Source organism: Eleginops maclovinus, chromosome 11, assembly GCF_036324505.1.
Source record: "Eleginops maclovinus isolate JMC-PN-2008 ecotype Puerto Natales chromosome 11, JC_Emac_rtc_rv5, whole genome shotgun sequence".
NCBI classification, from domain to species: domain Eukaryota; kingdom Metazoa; phylum Chordata; class Actinopteri; order Perciformes; family Eleginopidae; genus Eleginops; species Eleginops maclovinus.
The window spans coordinates 21,432,583-21,452,680 of NC_086359.1; the positions used below are offsets into that span (position 1 = coordinate 21,432,583).

The 20,098-nt window shown below is 43.0% G+C and overlaps 1 protein-coding gene across 6 annotated transcripts in view; it reads left to right on the top strand.

Moving 5' to 3' along the window:
• Positions 1-20,098, top strand: part of auts2a (activator of transcription and developmental regulator AUTS2 a) — a 306,284-nt gene that overhangs the window by 187,208 nt on the left and 98,978 nt on the right. For all 6 annotated transcript variants that reach the window (XM_063894507.1, XM_063894509.1, XM_063894508.1 and 3 more), the window contains one exon: positions 3,424-3,453. In XM_063894507.1, the coding sequence (XP_063750577.1) occupies positions 3,424-3,453 (30 nt within the window). The remainder of the gene's footprint in view (positions 1-3,423; positions 3,454-20,098) is intronic.

Sequence of the window (20,098 nt, forward strand, 5' to 3'; positions counted from 1 at the left end):
AACCTCACTCATGGGGGCGACAACACATATCCGTTACAGTTATAGATAGATTTTTGAAAATATGAGATTGGAGACAACATGTAAGACAGGGGAAACAAAACTATAATAAGCCTGTTAAACACACGGTTTGCCTTCAGAATGATCCTTTAAGCATGTCATCTGTTAATATTTGTGAACCGGAGGATTTCCAGAAGGTTATGTTAAAAAAGGGGAACATGGCATACTAACTTTGCACGCATCCCTCTGTGATGTGGTTACCTCTTTAGTACAGACGTTTTTCTACAGGCTGTTCTAGCCGAAGACTTTTTTGTGAGCCCTGCTGTTATTGACAATAGCATGGCTGCATCATTTAGAATTCGGCCCATGGCTCCTTATGTTCCTCTTGTATTGGGCCAGTATTACTCTCAGCTGGAGAGGATTTAGGACAAGAATAATTTACTCCTACTTTCAGACCAATATAAACAAAAGGCTCAATGCTTGGACAGAGCGTAGGGAAATGTGTAAGTGCACTCAGCCAAAAATGAGAGGCCCGCGTGAGAGCATGGGCAATCAGAAGTGCTCCGGATACAGGCCAACATCAACAGCTCTTAGAGCTGAGGCTAATGTTTGACATTCCTGCATTACTTAAACCTAACACTGGAGTCTAGCTGTACAGCATATTGCTGGCCCTGTGTAAATAGCAGTGGGCCTGGGTAGAGTATCACTTTTCTTTGTCTGCCCCCTCCCAGGAATAATGGTTTCCTTATTGTACATGAATGTTGCTTTAAATAAGACCCATTTCCTACCGCCTGTCAGAGAGCTAACACCAGTGATCTCAATAGCGCTATTGTTGTTGTGTTTTTCATCTCTTCTGTATCATCTATTCAATTTGTATTTCATTTGAAATCTTTGACATACGTCTTTTCATTAGACATGGCCTCGTAGGATTGGTGTAAAGTGTTTTTGACATTACAGTTAACCATAGCTCTGCGGATTTATATACTCAGCCGTCAGTAGCAATAATGGAATTTTTGAGCTCATGCTTACTTCCAAAAACACGACCATGACTGAGTTATTAATGATGAGGTGTAGCAATCCTTCATGTTGTTTCCATGCGAAGCCAAGACTTTTTAGCTTTCCGTCTTTGTTTCCAATGGAACAGTCAGTAAGTAGAAATACAAGCGAAAAATTCCAGATAGGCAGGGATTCTTCTCCCCCGCCTCTGGTTGCTTTATGCATGAGGCAACGCATTAGTTCACTATGATCACTTATCAGTGAGTGACAGCTTCGACTTGTTTATATGCCTGAGATGTCTTTTTTTTATCTTTTAGAGATGTTATTATTTGTTGCTTTCGTCTCTATACTTAAGCAGTGAGTTCAAGGGAGCTTGGCATAAGAACGATCAAATTGCCTGCCCTTGCCTGTCAGGTCTGATCTCAGGAATTTTTACTTTGCTCATTATAAAGGTATTTCCATTTTATTAAGTTGTCCCTTTTTTCCACCCTTTGTCGCTCTAGGAAATTTGCATACCTCTATTCCTAGGGAAAAAAAATAATGACAGCAATTTCTTTTCTTTTCTCTCCCCCACTAGCCGTGTGAGTGCTTCGTTTAGTGGCACCTGCGAAAGCGACAGGCGCAGGGATGAGAAGTGAAAGAGAGCAGTTGATTAAATCATCATCAAGTCGCAGCACAGAAAGTCAATTCTGCTTGCCGTCTACAATGATATCCTTTTATCTTAAAGTAATGAGCTATGGCACTTTTGCATCGGGTAATACGATGAGTTCCATTAGCATGTTCCATTTGCTTCACAAGCAAGGGCAAGTCATTCCAGCCTGCTTCTATCTTGGCAATCAAAGCAATTGGCTGCACAGCCAGCGAACAGGGAAAGGAGGCAGAGTGGAAAAAAAGGGAACAGAAAAAAGAAAGGCTGGTAGAGTTTTTTCATGGATCACAACACAGTGGAAAAACTCAAATGACGTCCATTATTGGAACCCAGCACATGCCTGTGTTCCCGGGTGTGTAGTGTGCACAGGCAGAGCAGCAGCTAATGAGTGCTCGCTCGCATTACTGTTGTAATGTTTTGAGAGGTCTGAATACATAGAAGCAGTTGAGACGGCTAAGGCTCCTCAGATCCTGTTTTGCGTTACTCAGTCCTCTGCAGCAGGACGAGAGAAGGATAAATGGCCAACACGCCTATTTATTCACAAGCTACAATAAATGTGCAAAAATGTACTTGGTGTGTAGCTTTCTGTATTACACCAACATTCACGTGTAATCAAAATCTGCTATCATCTTTCATTGCCGTTATTTACTCTTCTAGCTGACAATCTATGGGGCGACTGGATCTCTGCACACTGCATTAAGATGGGGGATGGACTGTTGTGGGTTGTGGAGAAAGAGAGTGAGGTAGAAATTGAGAGCAGGGAAACGTCTGAAGAGTGTTTGCCCAGTGCGTTTATTGCCTCTGCATAATTTATGAGCTGCTGGAGCTGACCATCATGGCAGTGTGCCGCGGGCGGCCCCTGGGGCCATGTGGGACAGGCCTGTAAATTGGATGCTATGCTCCTGCTGAGCTCGCAAGGCCCCTTTTTCACCATCTAGCCACAGAGACAGACCAGCCACAATCCCAGCCTGCTACCTTTGAGCTCTGCAGGGCCCCAGATCAGCAAAAAACAAGAGATGGAAGAAAAAAAAGAGAAATGGCAGGGCCTTCTGTCGCTCAATCCCTGAGCTGTCAATCATTTCACCCCCTTCACTCACTCCCTCCCTACTTTAATCGACACTCACCAACCCCTCCCTGCACTCCCTGTCCCCCTGCTTACACACATACACACACTGTGCCAACCCCTGCCCATATTCCCCCCCAGTGCCTTCTTCATTACCGACTCCAGTGCTTCTCTGCACCTCAGCCATATGCACAACGTTGAGGGCCGCCAGTCACCCAGCATCACACTAATTAGTTGATAAAGAATTAAGTGGACCTTGAAATTGAAATGGAAAGAAAAATGAAATCCAACCACTTTTTTCTCCTCCGTCCATTACAAAGTTTCCTTCCTCTACTTGTCATTTCTCTATTCCCAGCCTCAAGCAGGAACACACATCATGGAATTATAATTCTAGTAGTGGTTCGTGTTTGGAGATTCCAGCTTGGTCTGGATTTCACATAGGTTTCGGTGTTAACAAGGGCACGGCTGCTCGTGAGAAATTACCTTTTTTTTCCATTCCTGTGCTCGTGTCAGCTAATGAAGTGATCTGGTGATATTCAGACTGTATATGAGGATGTGATAAGTTCGGCATTAAAGTGCTGATAAGATATGAATACATTTGCAAAAGTAAATTAAAATATGCAACTCAGGGATTGGAACTGATACAGTCCAAGCAGGGTCTCTAAAAAAGCAAGAATGTAGACATATTTTCAGCTTTGCCTTTCTCTTTCTTTTGCAGTGTGACACAGAGAGTGACCAAGACGACAAGGTGAGTCTGCCCTTCAGTGGGCTTTTTAATGTGCTTTTTAATGTGCCTCTATAATTTCAGGCGTCTTTTATGTGCTTTCAATAAGATGCACATATAAGACTTTCTTAAGGGCTGAGAATTTAATGTAATTAGAATTAAACATTCTGTTAATAAGTATGAGAAAGCCTTAATTAGCTACACATTAATTATAAATGACTTAATGATGTGAAAAATCTAAATCGAACTGTTCTGGGTTTTTAGGATTTAGATCACATTTAAATGAGACTGCTGTGACAGCCAGGGTACGCGCTTAAACTCTATACCCCATATCAAAGTATTCATTTCAGTGCTTGTGTTTATCTTCATCCACATCCATCCCTCTATTTATTATTTGACCGTTCTGCCTGTGCCTGTCTGCTGCTCGAGACACACTCTTCCTAAGTTGAATTACACAATCCCTTTATCACTAATAACACCGCTAACTATCAAGATATATATTTGCTTTAAGGTTCATTCATTTTAATAACTCTCTTTTATATCAATTTTACCAAAAAAAAACACAATAGGTCACAGACAACCACATTCTACAGGTAAAAGTGATCAAAATGTTAATAGAAGCAATCAAATCCATTTCTGTGTTGGGCTAGCAAAGGTTTGACTTAAGCGTGGCATTACGGAAAGATCATAACATTCTTGTTTCTTGCACTTTGAGCATGATCTCTGCAGGAAATGTGTCTGATGTCCCCTGGGGACAGTTATAGTGACTGTATGTTAGTATGTGTTGTTAACTCTTCACTTGTAAAAGCACACTCCCGTTACAAACACTTGTTATTGCTTAACCCTTTAGTTTACAGTGTGTGTCCAAATTTATGTCTATTTTTTGTGTACTCCATTATTCATTATTTCCAACAGTCTCTTTAAGATGTTGAGTGAAGCCTGATTCACCCAAGTATTTTTATGTCCACTTTAAAATATTCATCAAATACACTGCCCGGTCAAAAAAAAGGTCACACTCTCTAATATTCGTTGGACCGCCTTTAGCTTTGATTACAGTACGCATTCTCTGTGGCATCGTTTCCACAAGCTTCTGCAATGTTATTTCTGTCTTGAATTAATTTTTCGCCAAGATCTTGTATTGATGATGGGAGATTCGGACCACTGCGCAAAGTCTTCTCCAAGCACATCCCAAAAATTCTCCATGGGTTCAGGTCTGGACTCTGTGGGGGCCAATCCATGTGTGAAAATTATGTCTCATGCTCCCTGAACCACTCTTTCACAATTTGAGCCCGATGGATCCTGGCATTGGCATCTTGGAACATGCCCGTGCCATCGGAGAAGAAAAAATCCATTGATGGAATAACCTGGTCCTTCAGTATATTCAGGGAGTCAGCTGACCTCATTCTTTGGGCACATTGCTGAACCTAGACCAGACTAACTGCAGCAACACCAGATCATAGCACTGCCCCCACAGGCTTGTGACCTTTTTTTTGGCCGGGCAGTGTATATTTCTATTGTCAACATCAAATTCTCAGACTGGTTAGGATTGGAAGTAAATAAAAATAGATCTGTAAAACATCATGGCTTAAGGTATGCCTACATTGGTTTGAATAATTGTTGCCACATTTGGTCAATTATGGATTATAATAGAGAGTAAGTGCTTATACGTTGTTATTCTTTATTTATATTCACAGCTTCTCCATTACCAATATCAAAGTAATAACAGTTTGGGCATGGATACAGAGAGCAGCCCTATAATCCAATGATTTCCAACCAGAGATCGAGATCCACTCTAATGATTTAGTAATGCCATTTGCTTGTGGTGTTTAGACTGTGCAGCAAATAGAGTCATTACTCAGTGTTGTCGATTTAAATTGCTCCTGTCTCGGTGGCAATTCCTTTTTGTTCCAGGAAGAGAGGGAGAGAGCGAGCACGGTTAGCTGTATTCCCCCAAGTGACTGTATTAATTCAGCCTGGCTCACGTTACGCTCCTGATGAACAGCGCCGACTACACCTTTCTGTCATTGATTAATTGTGTGTTAAAGTAACAGAGGAGTGAATTAGTAAATAGGGGACCCCTATGACAGGGGCTGACTCATGTGTTCTTCCTCAATGTGAGGGAGTAATTGGAGCTCCCGCTCAACACTTTTTCCCCCTCCGCAGTCCACGGCACCTCTGCCACTATCTGCACCTGCCAGGCACCAGGCACGCATACGCTCACTGCCACTGTTGTCATTTGCATTCCGTGGGCGACACGGTCTACTTTACAACACGGCAGCACAGAAGGACGGGGGAGAGCAGAGTCGTTTTAATGGGTCAAATGTATTCAGATGAGGACAAACGTGGCTTATTTAGTTTCCCTTCAAAAGCAGGAAATGGAAAAAGTGTTCCCAGGAGAAATCATGTTCTGCCTGGTGTAGAAGGCCTCTGCCGTGTCGGCGGGAGCTGCCAGCCTCTGATAAGAGACAGCTATTCGCATCTCAGAGTGTGTGCACACAATCCTGCTCGTGTGTTCGTGTGTGGAAACTGTCAGAGCGTTTGCTCATTATAAAGTGACCTGTAGGACGGGCCCTCTCCAACATGACATGTTAATGACATAGTGGGAGACAGGTATGAGGCAGGCTCACTGCAGTCACTCGTCACACAACACTGGTATTATTAGCTCTATACGCGTTATCATTAGCATCTGTGCTTAGGCCCCCATTAGCACGGCTCTGCCAGAATCAAGCATCCAATCAGAACTCAGATAGTGAGAACGGAAACACCGTCTGTGAAATCTGAAAACGTTAATGCACGTTAAATATTTAAAATTTGATGTTGCTGATGGTGTGTCTAAGTGCATATCTACACATGTCTGGTTCATAATCTACACAAAAACCCAAAGTAATGGAAGTTGTGCATTTGTACTGACTATTCAGAGCTCCTTTCATTACTTTCATTACTTATATCATGGAGGTCATGTTTATGGTTCAATGGTCAGATGATTTTTCTACAGGATTTCAAAAGAACTCCTCTCCCAGTCTTCATGGAACTTGGTTTTAGGGTGTTGCGTGTGCTAATGAAAAAGCCAGTACGTTTTTGGAGGTGTTCCAAGTCACAGGGTGAATAACCAAATTATGGATCTTGATGGTTAACATTGCAAGAAAAAGCATTTATCTGCTACAACAATGTGGTGTCGGAATATTTGAGGAAGTTAGTTCCCTACCTGTAAAATGTATTTGACTTCAATTTGAATGCAATGACCTGGATCACAGCGTGTTGATTAAAATCCAATTAGCGTGTAAATATACTATTGTCTTTGTTGGAGGTCTGCCCTCTAAGAGTGCCATACCAGTTTGAATTATGTTTCAAGTTTAAAATAAGATCATTTTCCTTCTACCTGAACATACCTCCTGGCTTTTTAAGAGTCATGTGGTCTTTTGATTGGCAAAAGTATGTTCCAAATACTTCTCAAAGCTTCTGCTGGCGAGGATTTCCATGTGTGTCTGCTGCTGATGCTTGGCCCCATCTTCCACTCCTGAAAGGTTATCAAAGTGTGCTCTTTGTCTCATCATCTCCACACACTGCGCTTTCGGTCGATCCAACCAGGAGCAGGATGTTTTTTTTTTATCGCACCTGAGCAGGCCTGGACTTTGCATTGGGAGCAGCTTTTTGGTAGTTACAGTGGTCCACTTAAATGGCAGAAATCACTCTGAAAATAACAGTGTCTTGTTTCATGAAGTAGTGAGGACCAACAGGTTTTCCACCATCTGAGAGCTTTTAGGGGGGCTGTGAAACATCCCTTTAGTCAAACAGTTACTCAAGTTAGTATATGATCACAAGCTCTAAATACTTCATAAGTCAACCCTGCCTCTTTAATGTGATGTGACGTGATGTTTTTCTTTGCATAAACCTATGCAGTGAATCATTCACTCAACATTTATCGTCTCTGATTATAATCTTACAGTGGCACATTTCTGTGCCTATAGTCTTAGTCGCCATTGTTATATTGTCAAGGCTAGGCACTCACTCTGGACTTGCTTAATGCTTAAGTGATTTTTTGATAGTAAGTGGCACCTTGAAACTGCCAATCAAACTGTTTGGTATGAATATCTGCTAGTGCTCAAGTGCTTTCTGCAGTTAACTGTTCATCGGGGGGTTACTTATGCTTTTTGTGAAGACTCCGAGCTGTAATCTGCATGACTTTATCACTCTGTCGCTTTTTTATTTCTCTTCCCCTTGCCGCTGGGCTTTCTTTTATAGAGACCACACCTTTCCTAAGTGTTATTTACTCACTCTATCAACAGCCACAAGCTGTAAATGCCATTTGAAAATGCTTTGCGTCTTAATAATGTCCATGCAGCGGTGTGCTGTAATTTGCTGTGCTTTGCTCTTATTGGAGGCGAGGGATCTAAATGGGTGCTTTAAAGCAGCCAACAGAACCTGTTTGTCCTTGACATAAAATAAAGATCTGAACTGATAATATATTTGCTGTTTCTCTTCCTTTATTGTTTTGCTGTGTTTGCCCTCAGGCAATTACAGCAGCAGAGTCGAGTTTCTCAATCACTCGGCAGCACTGTACATAAAACCATTTTATACCCCCAACCCTCCACCTCTCCTCCGCAGTGGGAAGGATGAGTAATAAAAAGGAGAGCAACTTGTCAGCGTTAAAAGATTATGTGTTTTGCCCAATCCAAAGGAAGAGAGTAGTGTTTACAGGCTTGAGTGGGTGCTCGCTAGGCCGAGGCTGAGGCTGATTGCACTAGAGTACCCTGTCAGCCAGTGATTTGTCATGTACTTTATCATCCTTGTCACTCTGCAGAGCGTTGTCATAGGTAACGTTCCTGCCCGCCCCCTCCCCCTCCTTGCTTTGTACCCAGTCAGTGTAGGAAATTTGTATTTACTTTGGGGGAGTGTAATTTGTTCCTCATGGATAATATGACCCTTAGCGGAGCCGGATCACGGGTTAGTTGAAGTGATATTTTCCGGTAATGGTAGTCGTACATCATGGCTGTCAGGCCGGGTTAGGAGGCGAGCACATTACAGCTCCATTTTAGCACTGCAGGCATCTGGGATTATTTTCCATAACCAAGTATGACATGACCGCTCTGCGGAGTGCATTACATTTTTACTAGCTTTTTTCCCTCCCCCGGCAACTTCTGTGGCTTTTCCCCCGGTCTGAGTCTCGAGGCTGCCACAGTGATGGATACCCCCGAAGTCCCAGTAGCCCTGGCCAAGGTTAGCGGGTGTCACAGACCTACACTGCTGCCCTCCATCCAATAACCGGCAAATCCCTGCTCCCTCTGAGGCGCATGCACTCAGACCACTGCAGCCAACCCAGAGGCCCCACTCCCCTCACACACACAATCACACACAAGTTCAAAGCAAAGGCACAAACATATTCTCCTTCAGGAAGTCATTCAACGAGGTGCTGTAAATATGAAAAGTAAAAACAGGAGCACACATAGGGGTTTGTTTCCTCATTCAGTGTCACCAAAGCAGGAAAGCAGCATGCATGGATGGATATTTGGACACTTAAAACAGGAAGTGTAAGACAGCCATGAATAAAGATCATCTTACACACGGATGTACTCAGGTGGAACAGCATGACTCCCCAAAGCTGTTGATTGCTTTGCTTTTCTATTCTTTCCCACTCTCCACTTTTTTCTCCCCCCTATCTGATTCCTCTCTCCTTGGCAGCAAGGTCAGCAGTGTAAATGCCACCTCTTGCCATTGACAAATGGTCGCCCCCCTGCCTGATAATCAGGAGGGTCTCAGAGGTGGACGAGCAGGCGGAGCTCATTAGGGTGCCACAGATGAGAAATTAATGTGGAGATTCCGGGCCTGGCAGAGAGCCGCACTGATGGGCCCTGGGTGGGGGGAGGGTGGGAGGAGGGGAGGGGGTGGGTAGATGGATGAACCCTGTCTGATGGATGACCAGGTCAGCAGGCAGCAACACTCCCTAGACGGTCCCACACATACACAAACATACACACTCCCAAAGCCTGTCCTCCCCCTGTCTCCTCCCCTTCGCCTTCCCCCTCTCACAACCCACCTTGTAGTGCAACTCCCCCGCCCTGCACCACAGTAATGATACTGCAGAGAGTAAGGCCACAGGAGAGAAAGTCAGAGAACAGACTTTTTCCCCTTTGAATGACATGCTGGTTATTAATTGGAAACGACCTAATTGACATCCATTTCCCCTTTTTCTTCAGAAATATAATTGTGGCAGAAGTTGAAGATATCATCCTGTCAATGCTCAGCCCGTGCAACACATTGAACCTGGTTTTTTCTTCATTTACACATACCATTGCTAGTAATGTGCCCTTACATGATATATAAAACGCTAGCTAGCCTTGTTTAAACTGCACCAGGTTGCTTCCAAAGGACTTGAGACTTGAAACTGAAATTGAGCAACCCCTCATCGTCCAAGCAGGTAATTCCTGGTAATTTCCCTGGAAACACCCCTAACCTCAGATGTGGATGGTAATCAACAAGTTATTAATGGTGTGTTTGTAACAACCATTTTGAGATCAAGCTTTTATAGTACATAATGGTTAATTAGAAAGGATAAATGAAAGAAACACCCTTCTGTGTCTCCAGCTGCACACTGATTCACTTTCCAGCTTCCTTTTCTCTACCTCTTTACTGTATATCCTAGTATCAACACATCTCATATGAAGAACAATGATCAGGTCAGTGTTTGTATTAATGTTCAGCATTCAGATTTGTTACGAAAGTAAATGTGGAAGCCCTAGCTAACTAGCCCTAAGCTAACTAGTTAAATATTGTAATGGTACAGCCAATTCCTATTACTTCGATACAACCATCAGCACAAGCAATTATTTCCTTTGATGTAAAATCCTTCCAATGTCCCACTCTAAACTCACTTTTTACCAAAATGATTACAATTGGCATTCAATCAGCATGCAGGAGCTGTCTTTTAAGGTGTCAGTTCACAAATGCATGCTGTACCTCTGTATTTATTAAATGTTAATATGACATCCGGTGGCTCAAAAATAAACTATAACTCGGCTGTCTTAAATTTAATCTGTTAAATATTTGTTGAATGGTCTAAAGAAGTTATTTATGGTTGAAATATTTGAACCCATGCTGATTACATTCACACAGCTTACAGGGCTGTGATTATTATTTTGATAAAAGTGCTAACACGCAAATCTTTATTCTAAAGCATGTGGAATGCAATCTAAAAAAGAATGTACCTACAAAAAGCATTGCTATTGCTTTTGAGATTATCTTCTGATGCTTCATAATAGCTTTCAGCACAACAGTTTTGATGTTGAGACACAGGATTGCAGAAGGTTGACTCTTACCTTGAGACGTGAGAGTATACAAGCCCTAATGTATTACACTTGCCTCTAGAGTGCTCAAACCCACCATGTATTTATGGCCAACAATAAACGGTACTAATGCACACGTTTGAATATAACAAGGTTGCCAAGTCCTTGAAATTGAATGGGGGGGAAACAGTTGCAGCATCAAATCATGTTTCAAAGTCAATGATTCAATTCCCAGCACAAGCTGAGAATACAGGGAATGGAAAATAATTCAATCAGCAACAAAAACCATAAATATGCTGTTTGACTGAGATGCTCACTCCCACAAAAATAGGATCCATTTCCATCTTCCGTGACCTGGAAAAAAAAAGTCTCAGGCAAAATGTATACATATATCAGAGACTTGATGACATTGGCCACATACAGAGAGGCTTTGATGTGGACATTTACCACAGTTAAAGAATGTCATGTCCCACATTAACAAACTGAGAATTATTATCATTATAGAAGTTCTGCTCACATGAGATACCAATTAGCAGTGAGACTCTTTTATCAATAGAATATAGAATGAAAGGTATATTGTTCTTGGTAACTGATTGAAATATTTTCCTAGCCATCTGTTAGGCACAACATTAGCTCCCCAAATTTTAATAATGTGCACTCACTGTTTTAGCAGCACTGCTAAAATTGGCCTAAGCTCTAAGCCAAAAACAACAGCCATGCTGCCACAGATGTTGAGTCAAACTAAATGTCATGCATTTTTTATACAATGGACGTGTGCTATAATGAACTTACTCCATGTGGTGCCATTTGTCAGGTGTGAAGACAGAATCAAAACATAGGGCTGCTGGGTAAAGGCACTGTGTATGTAGAACCCTCTGGGTCATGTTAGGCCGGTGGATTTGTGGCCGATCAAGAGTGAGCAGCGCCCCGGCTCCTCGGGTGTCTGTCCTCATCTCTATTTATGAGGCAGTGTTGCCAGTTACCGGTCTTTAATAATGCATGTAGTAAGACCTTAAGTTCAAACCAGTGTCTCTGGAAACAGGCCGCCTATGAAAAAAAAAATGGTTGTTGTTATGCAGAGCGCCTTTCGCAGCGCATATTTTTCTTCTCACACACTCTCTTCATCCCTCACTGTTTCTCGATCTGCCCTCTCTGCCTGCTGAGAGTGAGTTCTCCAACATGCCAAGGTTAAACTTTCTCGCTGTGCTCGGCAGATGTCAGTCAAGGCCCGGCTCACCTGCACATAAGCCCCCCCAGCAACTGGGCCAGTGACTCTCACACAAACCTCTGCCCTCTCATTGCCCTTTTGTCAAGCCAATGATTTCTGCAGGCAACTTGCTTCAGAATTGACTGGCTCCTGGCGCTCTCCACAGAAGCCTCAGCTCACCCACATAAAATGTCTCTCCCTGCAGCCACGGCAGGATTTCTCTATCTGCAGTTTGTTAGATGGCAAAAGCAAACCCAGTGCCCTCGACACAAACACTGTAAATAATCCCAAATGAACAGTGTTGCTGGCAGTTATTCACTCTATGGCAGAGGTAATGTATTACAATTTGATCGTTTCCCACAAAAAATCTCTTTTTGAGAAGATTTGAGATTTAGTTTTGTACTTAGCAAATTTGAGTGATTTGCTGTTTGGGTTTCACTATGTACTTTTACCTAAGTCATCATTAAAGGTCCCCTATTATGCTATATTTCAAAAATATATTGTAGGGCAATATCTATACAATGCATACATCTGTGAAGTGTTTTGCTCAAAATACCAAACAGATCACTCGTTGTAGCATGCCTCATCCCCCTCTATTTCAGCCCTGTTCCTGAAGTGCTGATCTGCGACTGTCGCTTTAAATGTGAGCTGAGCTGAAACTGGCCACGCCCCTTTGGAGGCATGCAGCTCTCTCTCTTCTGTGAAAGTTTTCTACCTGGAGAAGATACTCAGCTAAACGCTGCTGTGATTAAACCCAATTATGTTCCAAACCACATCAAGCATTATTTCTGAAACACTTCTCAGTGTTTACCACTAGAACAGAGACATTATATGTATTATATAAACAACAACTCTAAGTCCCTCCTGCAGACATCCTGCTGAACACACAGACACACAGAGGTATTTTGGCTAAAAGTCTGTATTGTTGTGGACATAAAAAAGAGTAATATCCACAAAAATGTAAAATAACTTCTGTAGAGGACATTAATCGGCTGTTGCGTAAGCCACCAGAGGCAGTGAGTCACTGTAGAAAAGGATCCTAACGGAGGAAAATAGAGAACAGGCTTGTCAAAATGACGGCGCTGTCCCAGCATGCATGGCGGCAGCAACAAACAATCCTAATGACATCAGGGGCTCTTCGAAGGGGCTGTACGCTGTGGACACCCCCCCCCCCCCCCCTACATCCTTCCCTTACAATCGCCAACACCACCACACTGCCTGTTAGAGGCAGTGTAATTAGGTGACTGAGCTTGTTGCAAGTAGCCCAGGTCACAGAGGCATGTCCAACCCTTGTCCTGATTGCTCCTTGGGGAATTATTGACAAAACACAAGGAGCAATGCATGTTGGGCTCTAATTATGTGTACAAGACAGAGACAGCCCAGGGGAAATTAAATGAAATTCCCCAGCTTGATGGGCCCTCCACACTCATGGGATCCATTCTGTTTCTTATTAAGCTCAGCCATTGTCTGGCTTTATGAGGCTGCAGTGTGGAGCTAGGCACCAGCTTTTAAGTGTCTCTCCTTTCACATTGGTGTTACGTCAATGACTCACGGTGGAAGATCGCATGTCTATCAAGATATTCACTGAAAAGAGTGTAAGCAATCAAGCAGCAAATATACCAAGTTAATGCTCACTAATATTGTAAATATAGGGTGTGAAATGGAACACCTGCATGGTGTTCAAAGTGTAATCAGTTTCTTGTCACTGCAGCTTGGTCTGAATACATCCAAACACCTCTGCTCTAATTCCCCCGGCCCACATACTGAACAGGAATTGATAGTCTCCTGCTTCTGCAAATGAAGTGATAAGGGGTCTCACCCAGATTACACAAGGCCTAAGTGGCGCTGAGAAAGCTTATGGAGATGAATGAATTCATGAGGCCGCCTGACAGATTCTTAAGAAGCAATGTAATAAGGGATAAATCAAACGGCTACCATTTTGCCTTTGAATGATTTCAAATTAAAGCAGAGGGAGATGGCAGACCCCCTGGGAATGGGTGAACTTAACTATAGAACTGTGGCTGACCCTTATGTATATTTCTCTATCATTAGAAGGCTCTAATGGCTAATGTACAAAAAAGCTGCATAAGCAATAAATACTTCATTCCTTTTGATTCAGCCCAGTGGGGTGCTAGCTCTCTTTGAATTTCCAGACTGTGGGGGCAGGCCCCATGCTAAAGGACTGCTCACGGATCATTCTTTACTCCCTTAATTATTGAGCATATTATGTTGTAAGATGATGGAACATCCTGGACTAGTATTGAAACATTTGTGATCTAGTTAAAATACCTGTAGCTGTGTCTTGCTGAATATGTAAGTCATGGTTAATACAACAAAGTTACTGTTAACACCGGACATCAAACGGACCACACCAGCTGATAGGTACTTAGTCTTTGAACTGTCCGATTGAGCCCGTGTTTGAATAGTGCCACTCTCTCAGAGAATAGACGGTGAGCTGGTGGGCATGTTGATTACGTTTCTTTCAGGAACTGGTGAACCTAATAAAAACAAACATCCAAGGGTAAAAAAGAAGGGTCATAAACAGGAAAATGCCCCAAAAAATGTCTAACTGGAGGTATGATGGATTCTATTATTTAGTTCCACTGCCAATTTTTGTTTTCAAAGTCAATGAATGGTATAACACTTGGCTGTTTATGACCAGTCTATGAACTGGTTACCTGACAGCTGTCCAATCAGTTTTTTGCAGAAAAAAATGACTTGTGTAGTGTAAGCTGGTTAATAAAATCAAGAAGAAAGTGAGTACGATACAGGCTTGTGTCAAGGCTAATATTAGCATTTGCGGAAGTCATACCATGGCTCGATACATGGCTCCAGCAAGCTGCACACAATTAGGTCAGATGTTCCGGTACAATACTCTGGACAACTATGTTGCCCACCGTGATTGGTCATATGAACATTTGTGCAAGCAGACACTGAGACGTCAGGCAAACACAAGCCTTAACAAACCAGAATCATACATAAAAAATGTCAGTTCAACTCATTGATATGACCCGCAACACAACAACACATAGCTCTCTGGGCAATTAGGCATGGGCAGAGCGAGCATCTTATCAACCCATTCCACCCAGTCTCACATGCCCCATGGCTATGCAGACAGCCAGCTCACTAGTACAGTCAGCGCACACACACTGAAAATGTTACCAAGAGCAGCATTGGGAGAATAATTGGCAGAAGATGCAGATGTGCTGGCTGCCGTGATCCCAGGCCAAAGAAAGGAATCTGATGTGTTACGAATGGCAAGTAGAGGTGAGTCATACTGACAGTGCTGGCCATAATGATATTTCAGCTTGGCACTGCTACACAACCAGGGGAGAGAGACAAAAAAATTGTGAGTGTGCAAACTAATGCGAGGATAGAATTTGTTGGAAGCTGTCATTCGTCTGCATCAGGAATGTTAGCATCAAGTCGCAGCTTTAACCCTGATTTCGTGATGATAATAAATGCTACTCTACCTTCCCTTTGCTAAATCCACCACTTCATCTTCAAACACAATGTGTCATGACAAGCAAACTATGCTAGGCATACAGTTCCAAATAACAAAGCAAAAAGACATGTGCCCTTTGGGTGGTGAGATAGCTCATTACCTATGAGCGACCTTCCATCTGCACTCATGGCTGCTCTGGGAGCCATTATGATTATGATGGAAATCTCACAAGCCATTACTGGGAGACAGCACAGGGCTCACTGCAGACACACTAATGGACTCATTTGTAATTGGGAGAGAGGGAAATGACTCTGTGAGCTAGCAGTGGCTTTGTTTGATGGAGTATGGAGGAGCGCATACTCGATATGATAAATTAAACGGGGTAAGTTGTCTATGTGAACTAAACTGCCGTGCTTCCCTGATCACTGCACACATCCACACACACAAGCACAATACTTTCTGTTTTGTGTCCAGCAGTGACTGTGTTGATGTGGGTAGGGCTTTATGGTTTGCCCATCAATCTTTGAGACCCAAAGGGCCTGTAGGAAGAGTGGTATATTTCTAAGAAGTGATACAACTTTTCTTTTTCAAGTTAACTGCTTTGTGTTCGATGGCAGACGCGTTCCTAAATCTTCAGAAGCTAAATTCATGCAAAAGGTTATTTGGCCTGATCAGGGGACAATAGCAAGTACAGGCCACAGAAACATTTAAGTGCACCGCTGTTACTGGCTGTGTTTTCTTCTGGTAATTCATCTGCGCCTGTACATGAAATCCATATTGATCCACTCTCACTGTTTAGAGAGAGTCTGTTGAGCATTCTTCAGCCCGTAACATATCTATTTTCCTCAGTTTAACTCAGCAACATCTGGGAAGTAAACTGCTGAGGTTCATTCCCTATTTCTGATTATTTTATTTAACGGATTTCCTTGTTTTCTATTTGCATTGTTCCCACAGTGTTGTTGCACTCTTTGATTATGATTTTCTGGTTAAGTCCAATTCCAGGAGGATTAGAAAAACCATTGTGGTCAAATATTAGCTCAGCATGTGTTTACAACAATTACAATAAACGCTTAAAAAGCCAACTTAAAAAAATAAAATCTCTTTCAGAATTGGTACTGGGCCTAACGTAAAGTTTGCAGAGAAATGATTTCAGCAAAACATTTTGAGAAAAATGAAATTTTGTCTTGAATCAATGTATTTAGTATAAATGTACACTTGAACAAGAACACCTAGTGAAATTAATTAAAGTAACCATGTTTAGTTTTTGTATAGGGGTACGCCTTATGCCAAGTTCACACTACACGATTTTTAGCCCAATCGGCCGCTCCCAGACGGATTTTGGAGCTCGGGGACGAATCGGAACCAAATCGGCGCTCGGCAGTCAGCGTTTGATCGTTATATGTGAACCACTCAAGGTGGTGAAGAAAAGCCCCGGGGAGGAGCTGCACAACTTTCAAAAAAGAAGAAGCGTTGTCCAACACAACAAGTCGACACAGCTGTTTGAAACCTGATTTTGAACTGTAAAGTTGTAGCTAGGCTACACAATTCACTGAAGTTAACGTTAGCTGATGTGCTAACAAGCTTAAGCAAAGTAACTTATTGACAGTTTCTAGGTAAAACATAATAACGTTCGAAATCCGCGTCATTTCCCGTGTCACCTCTCGCGTGTATTTGTGAGAAAACGTAGTTTGGAGATCAGACAGACTCCTCTGGGATTTCGTCTGGTGACAGATCGTGTAGTGTGTGACCCCCTGTCGCCGTTCAATCGCGTAGTGTGCACACCACAACGACTTCAAGACTTCCAAGCGAGTTGTGTAGTGTGAACTGGCAAGCGATCGTACGTCTTTGAAAGTCGTGTAGTCTGTGCAAGGCATAAGACAGACTATTAAACTACTTTTAAATATAAGATGCAATACAAACAACCTAACAAAATATGACCTTAGCCTTAACCAACATCTCTCAGATATGACAAAAATGTATGTTTTGTCAATATATTGCTTTGTCGTAAGTTGTCAAGGTGTTTGATATTTCACCCACCTTTCTGATTTAATATTTCAAACTAATTTAATGAAAGACAGTTTTCAAGCAATTGCTCACTTCAACCTCAGTGTGAGCTGCTGCAGAACGCATTCAGTTCTGCATGGCATGCTCCCTGTGCTGTCCTCACCCTACACACTGAACCAGCAGGACATTTAACCGCATGTTTATTCAAGGAAGCTCCCTCAGCCGGAGCCTGACAGGGACCAATCCGACAGAGACACAGGAAGGAGGTTATTTAGGAGGGTGGGCTAATAAGACTGCTCTGACCTGGGTGATTTATAGATTCATTTGTGTGCTTGTTTAGGAACCTGATCTGCATTATTCATGTCCACTGAGGACATTAGCAGGCTAACCCCTGCTCAGGTTAGGCCACATTATTTTAATGGCCATTGCGAGGGCAGGCCTTTCAGCCCCATTTTCAGAGCGAGAGAGGGAGAAGAGGAGGGAGGAAGAGGGAGAGCACAGCTCATTTATTCCAACCAAAGAGCTATCTCCCATACACAGGGAACAGGTGGGGCAGCAACATTATTATTCAATTACGTCTGTTAACGGTAAACAATGCACAGTGCTTTAAAGCTCACAAGAGAAGGATAATTGGTAACCAAATGCCTGGCGACATTTGACTGCCACACTTTCCATTATTTATGTCGCACAACACCTGTCATGCATATGGTGCGACCGCAGCATCCCCATGTTTTTCTGCGTGTGTAATTACTATTTGTGTCTGTTATGATGATGCCTTGTAGCTATAAAATCGAGCGACCAGCTTTGACATGAGTCAACGTGTGTCATCGTCGCTGTAGATTGATGTGACAGTTATGAGTGACACACCATCCTCCTTACATGAGGCTGTCACAGGAAACAAATATATAGGATCACGGTATCCGTTTCATTTTGATGTTGCACACCTTTCGGCTTTGTATGCCTCTGGTCAAATTGTTGATATTTTTTAAACAGTATCTTTATTTTTATTTCTTTACAATCTTTATTTAAATGTTGTTAGAAGCACTAAGTGTATAGCATTAAATGTCCTGTTGTGTTGTTGTTGTTTATCGCGTAATTTACCATTTACCATAACATTTTACTGCAATAAGGGACTAGACGTTTATCCTTTACTATTTGTGAATGATCTTGCTACTATGTATCATAGTATTACTACACTGTTACAAATGACACACATACAGTACATGCATGTACACCCCAGTTTAAGAAGAGATGATAGTTTTTCCCTCCATCTCCCTGGTGAGGATAATCCACCTCATCCTCAGCTTTTTCTCTCCTCTCTGGGGAGAAGGCCATCATGCATAAAGGGAGACGTGGCGAGTGGCAGTAGCATATGTCTGCCGCGGTGGATGCGGCGCTGACAGGCCAGGCTTATCGTCTTTGCAGCTCTTCAGTACAAGCGTGATTACTGCTGACAGCTCCGACTGCTGATAAAAGCGGGGACATTAAAGAAAACAGAAGAGCTGCGACGTCGACGCACCAGACTTTCTTCTCATCAAGCCTCCACCCGCCTCCTCCCCTTCCCAGACACCACCTCCACCAGCACTCTAGCAGCTCCCTCTATTCCTCGCCTTCCCAGCACCCCATGCCAGGGTGTCAGAGCTGTCGAGAGCGGGAAGTGACATCACAAGATTTTGCCAGCAGTCTCGAGGCTCATCATGTCAGCGGCAGCCTGTCTTGTGTCAGGCTTCCCCCAGGCAAGCTGTGATCCAGCCCGCGTCTATGCACATCAAGACTCATTGCTGAGGAGGGGAGGGAAGAAGGGAGAGAAAAAATTAACAGAATGTTTTTCCATCTTGTTAACTGACAGCATCGTTTGTTAGAGCGCTGTCTCAGCAAGCGCAGGACGTGGAAGGCTTTCAGATTGGCAGAGGGAAGACTTGGCAAGTGAAAGCATGGTGAATAATTGAGTTGGGATGAGGTGTCGGAGCTACCGCGTTGTTTTGCGTGGGTTTCCAGAAAGGGTTTGAGGTGTGATAGGAGAACAAGTGTGGAAAATTGTGTGATTTAAAAAAAGCTGCGAGGATCACAGGGTATCGTTTTGTTGGGATGGTCAGAATATTTGTGTTTGTATGCCTGTATATGTTTGCATACTTGATAATTACTATGAACATCCAAGTTGAAGACAATGGAACAAAAGCTGTGCCTTGTTTCTTCCAGAACTACTTCTGGTCTGCCAGAGTGAGACACTGCTTCCCGAGTCATGGAAAATCTACTCTATCTCCTGAGTAAATCTCCACCTCACAGATCTGGCCCTCTGTCAGCTCATTTGGACAGAAAGAGGGGCTGCCTCGGCAAAGAATGCTTTTGATTCTCTTTTCATTTATTTGAACTGATCTGCAGTGATTAAGAGCTCCGTGTCTCATTATTCTCTTTTGGAGAAGAGCGGGGCATTGCCTTTTGCCAAAATATTTGAATGATTAGAGCCCAGGCACAGGCCATGCCAGAGCGACGGGAAGCATTCACTCTGCTTATTAGATTCACTTAAATGCTGTTGTAAATCATCGCTGCCAGTGCATGCTGCCAGGCCCAGGCTTCAGCTCGAGAAGCTTCCGCTGCCAATGCCAGAGCACAGTGTAGAGCCACTAGAGGCAGCCAAGGCTGTTGGTCTGTGCTGCTGTTTGTTTTACCTCGGCCTCATTATACAGCAAGATGCTTGTTTGACCAGTTTTGGATGCATTCCCCAGATGAAAA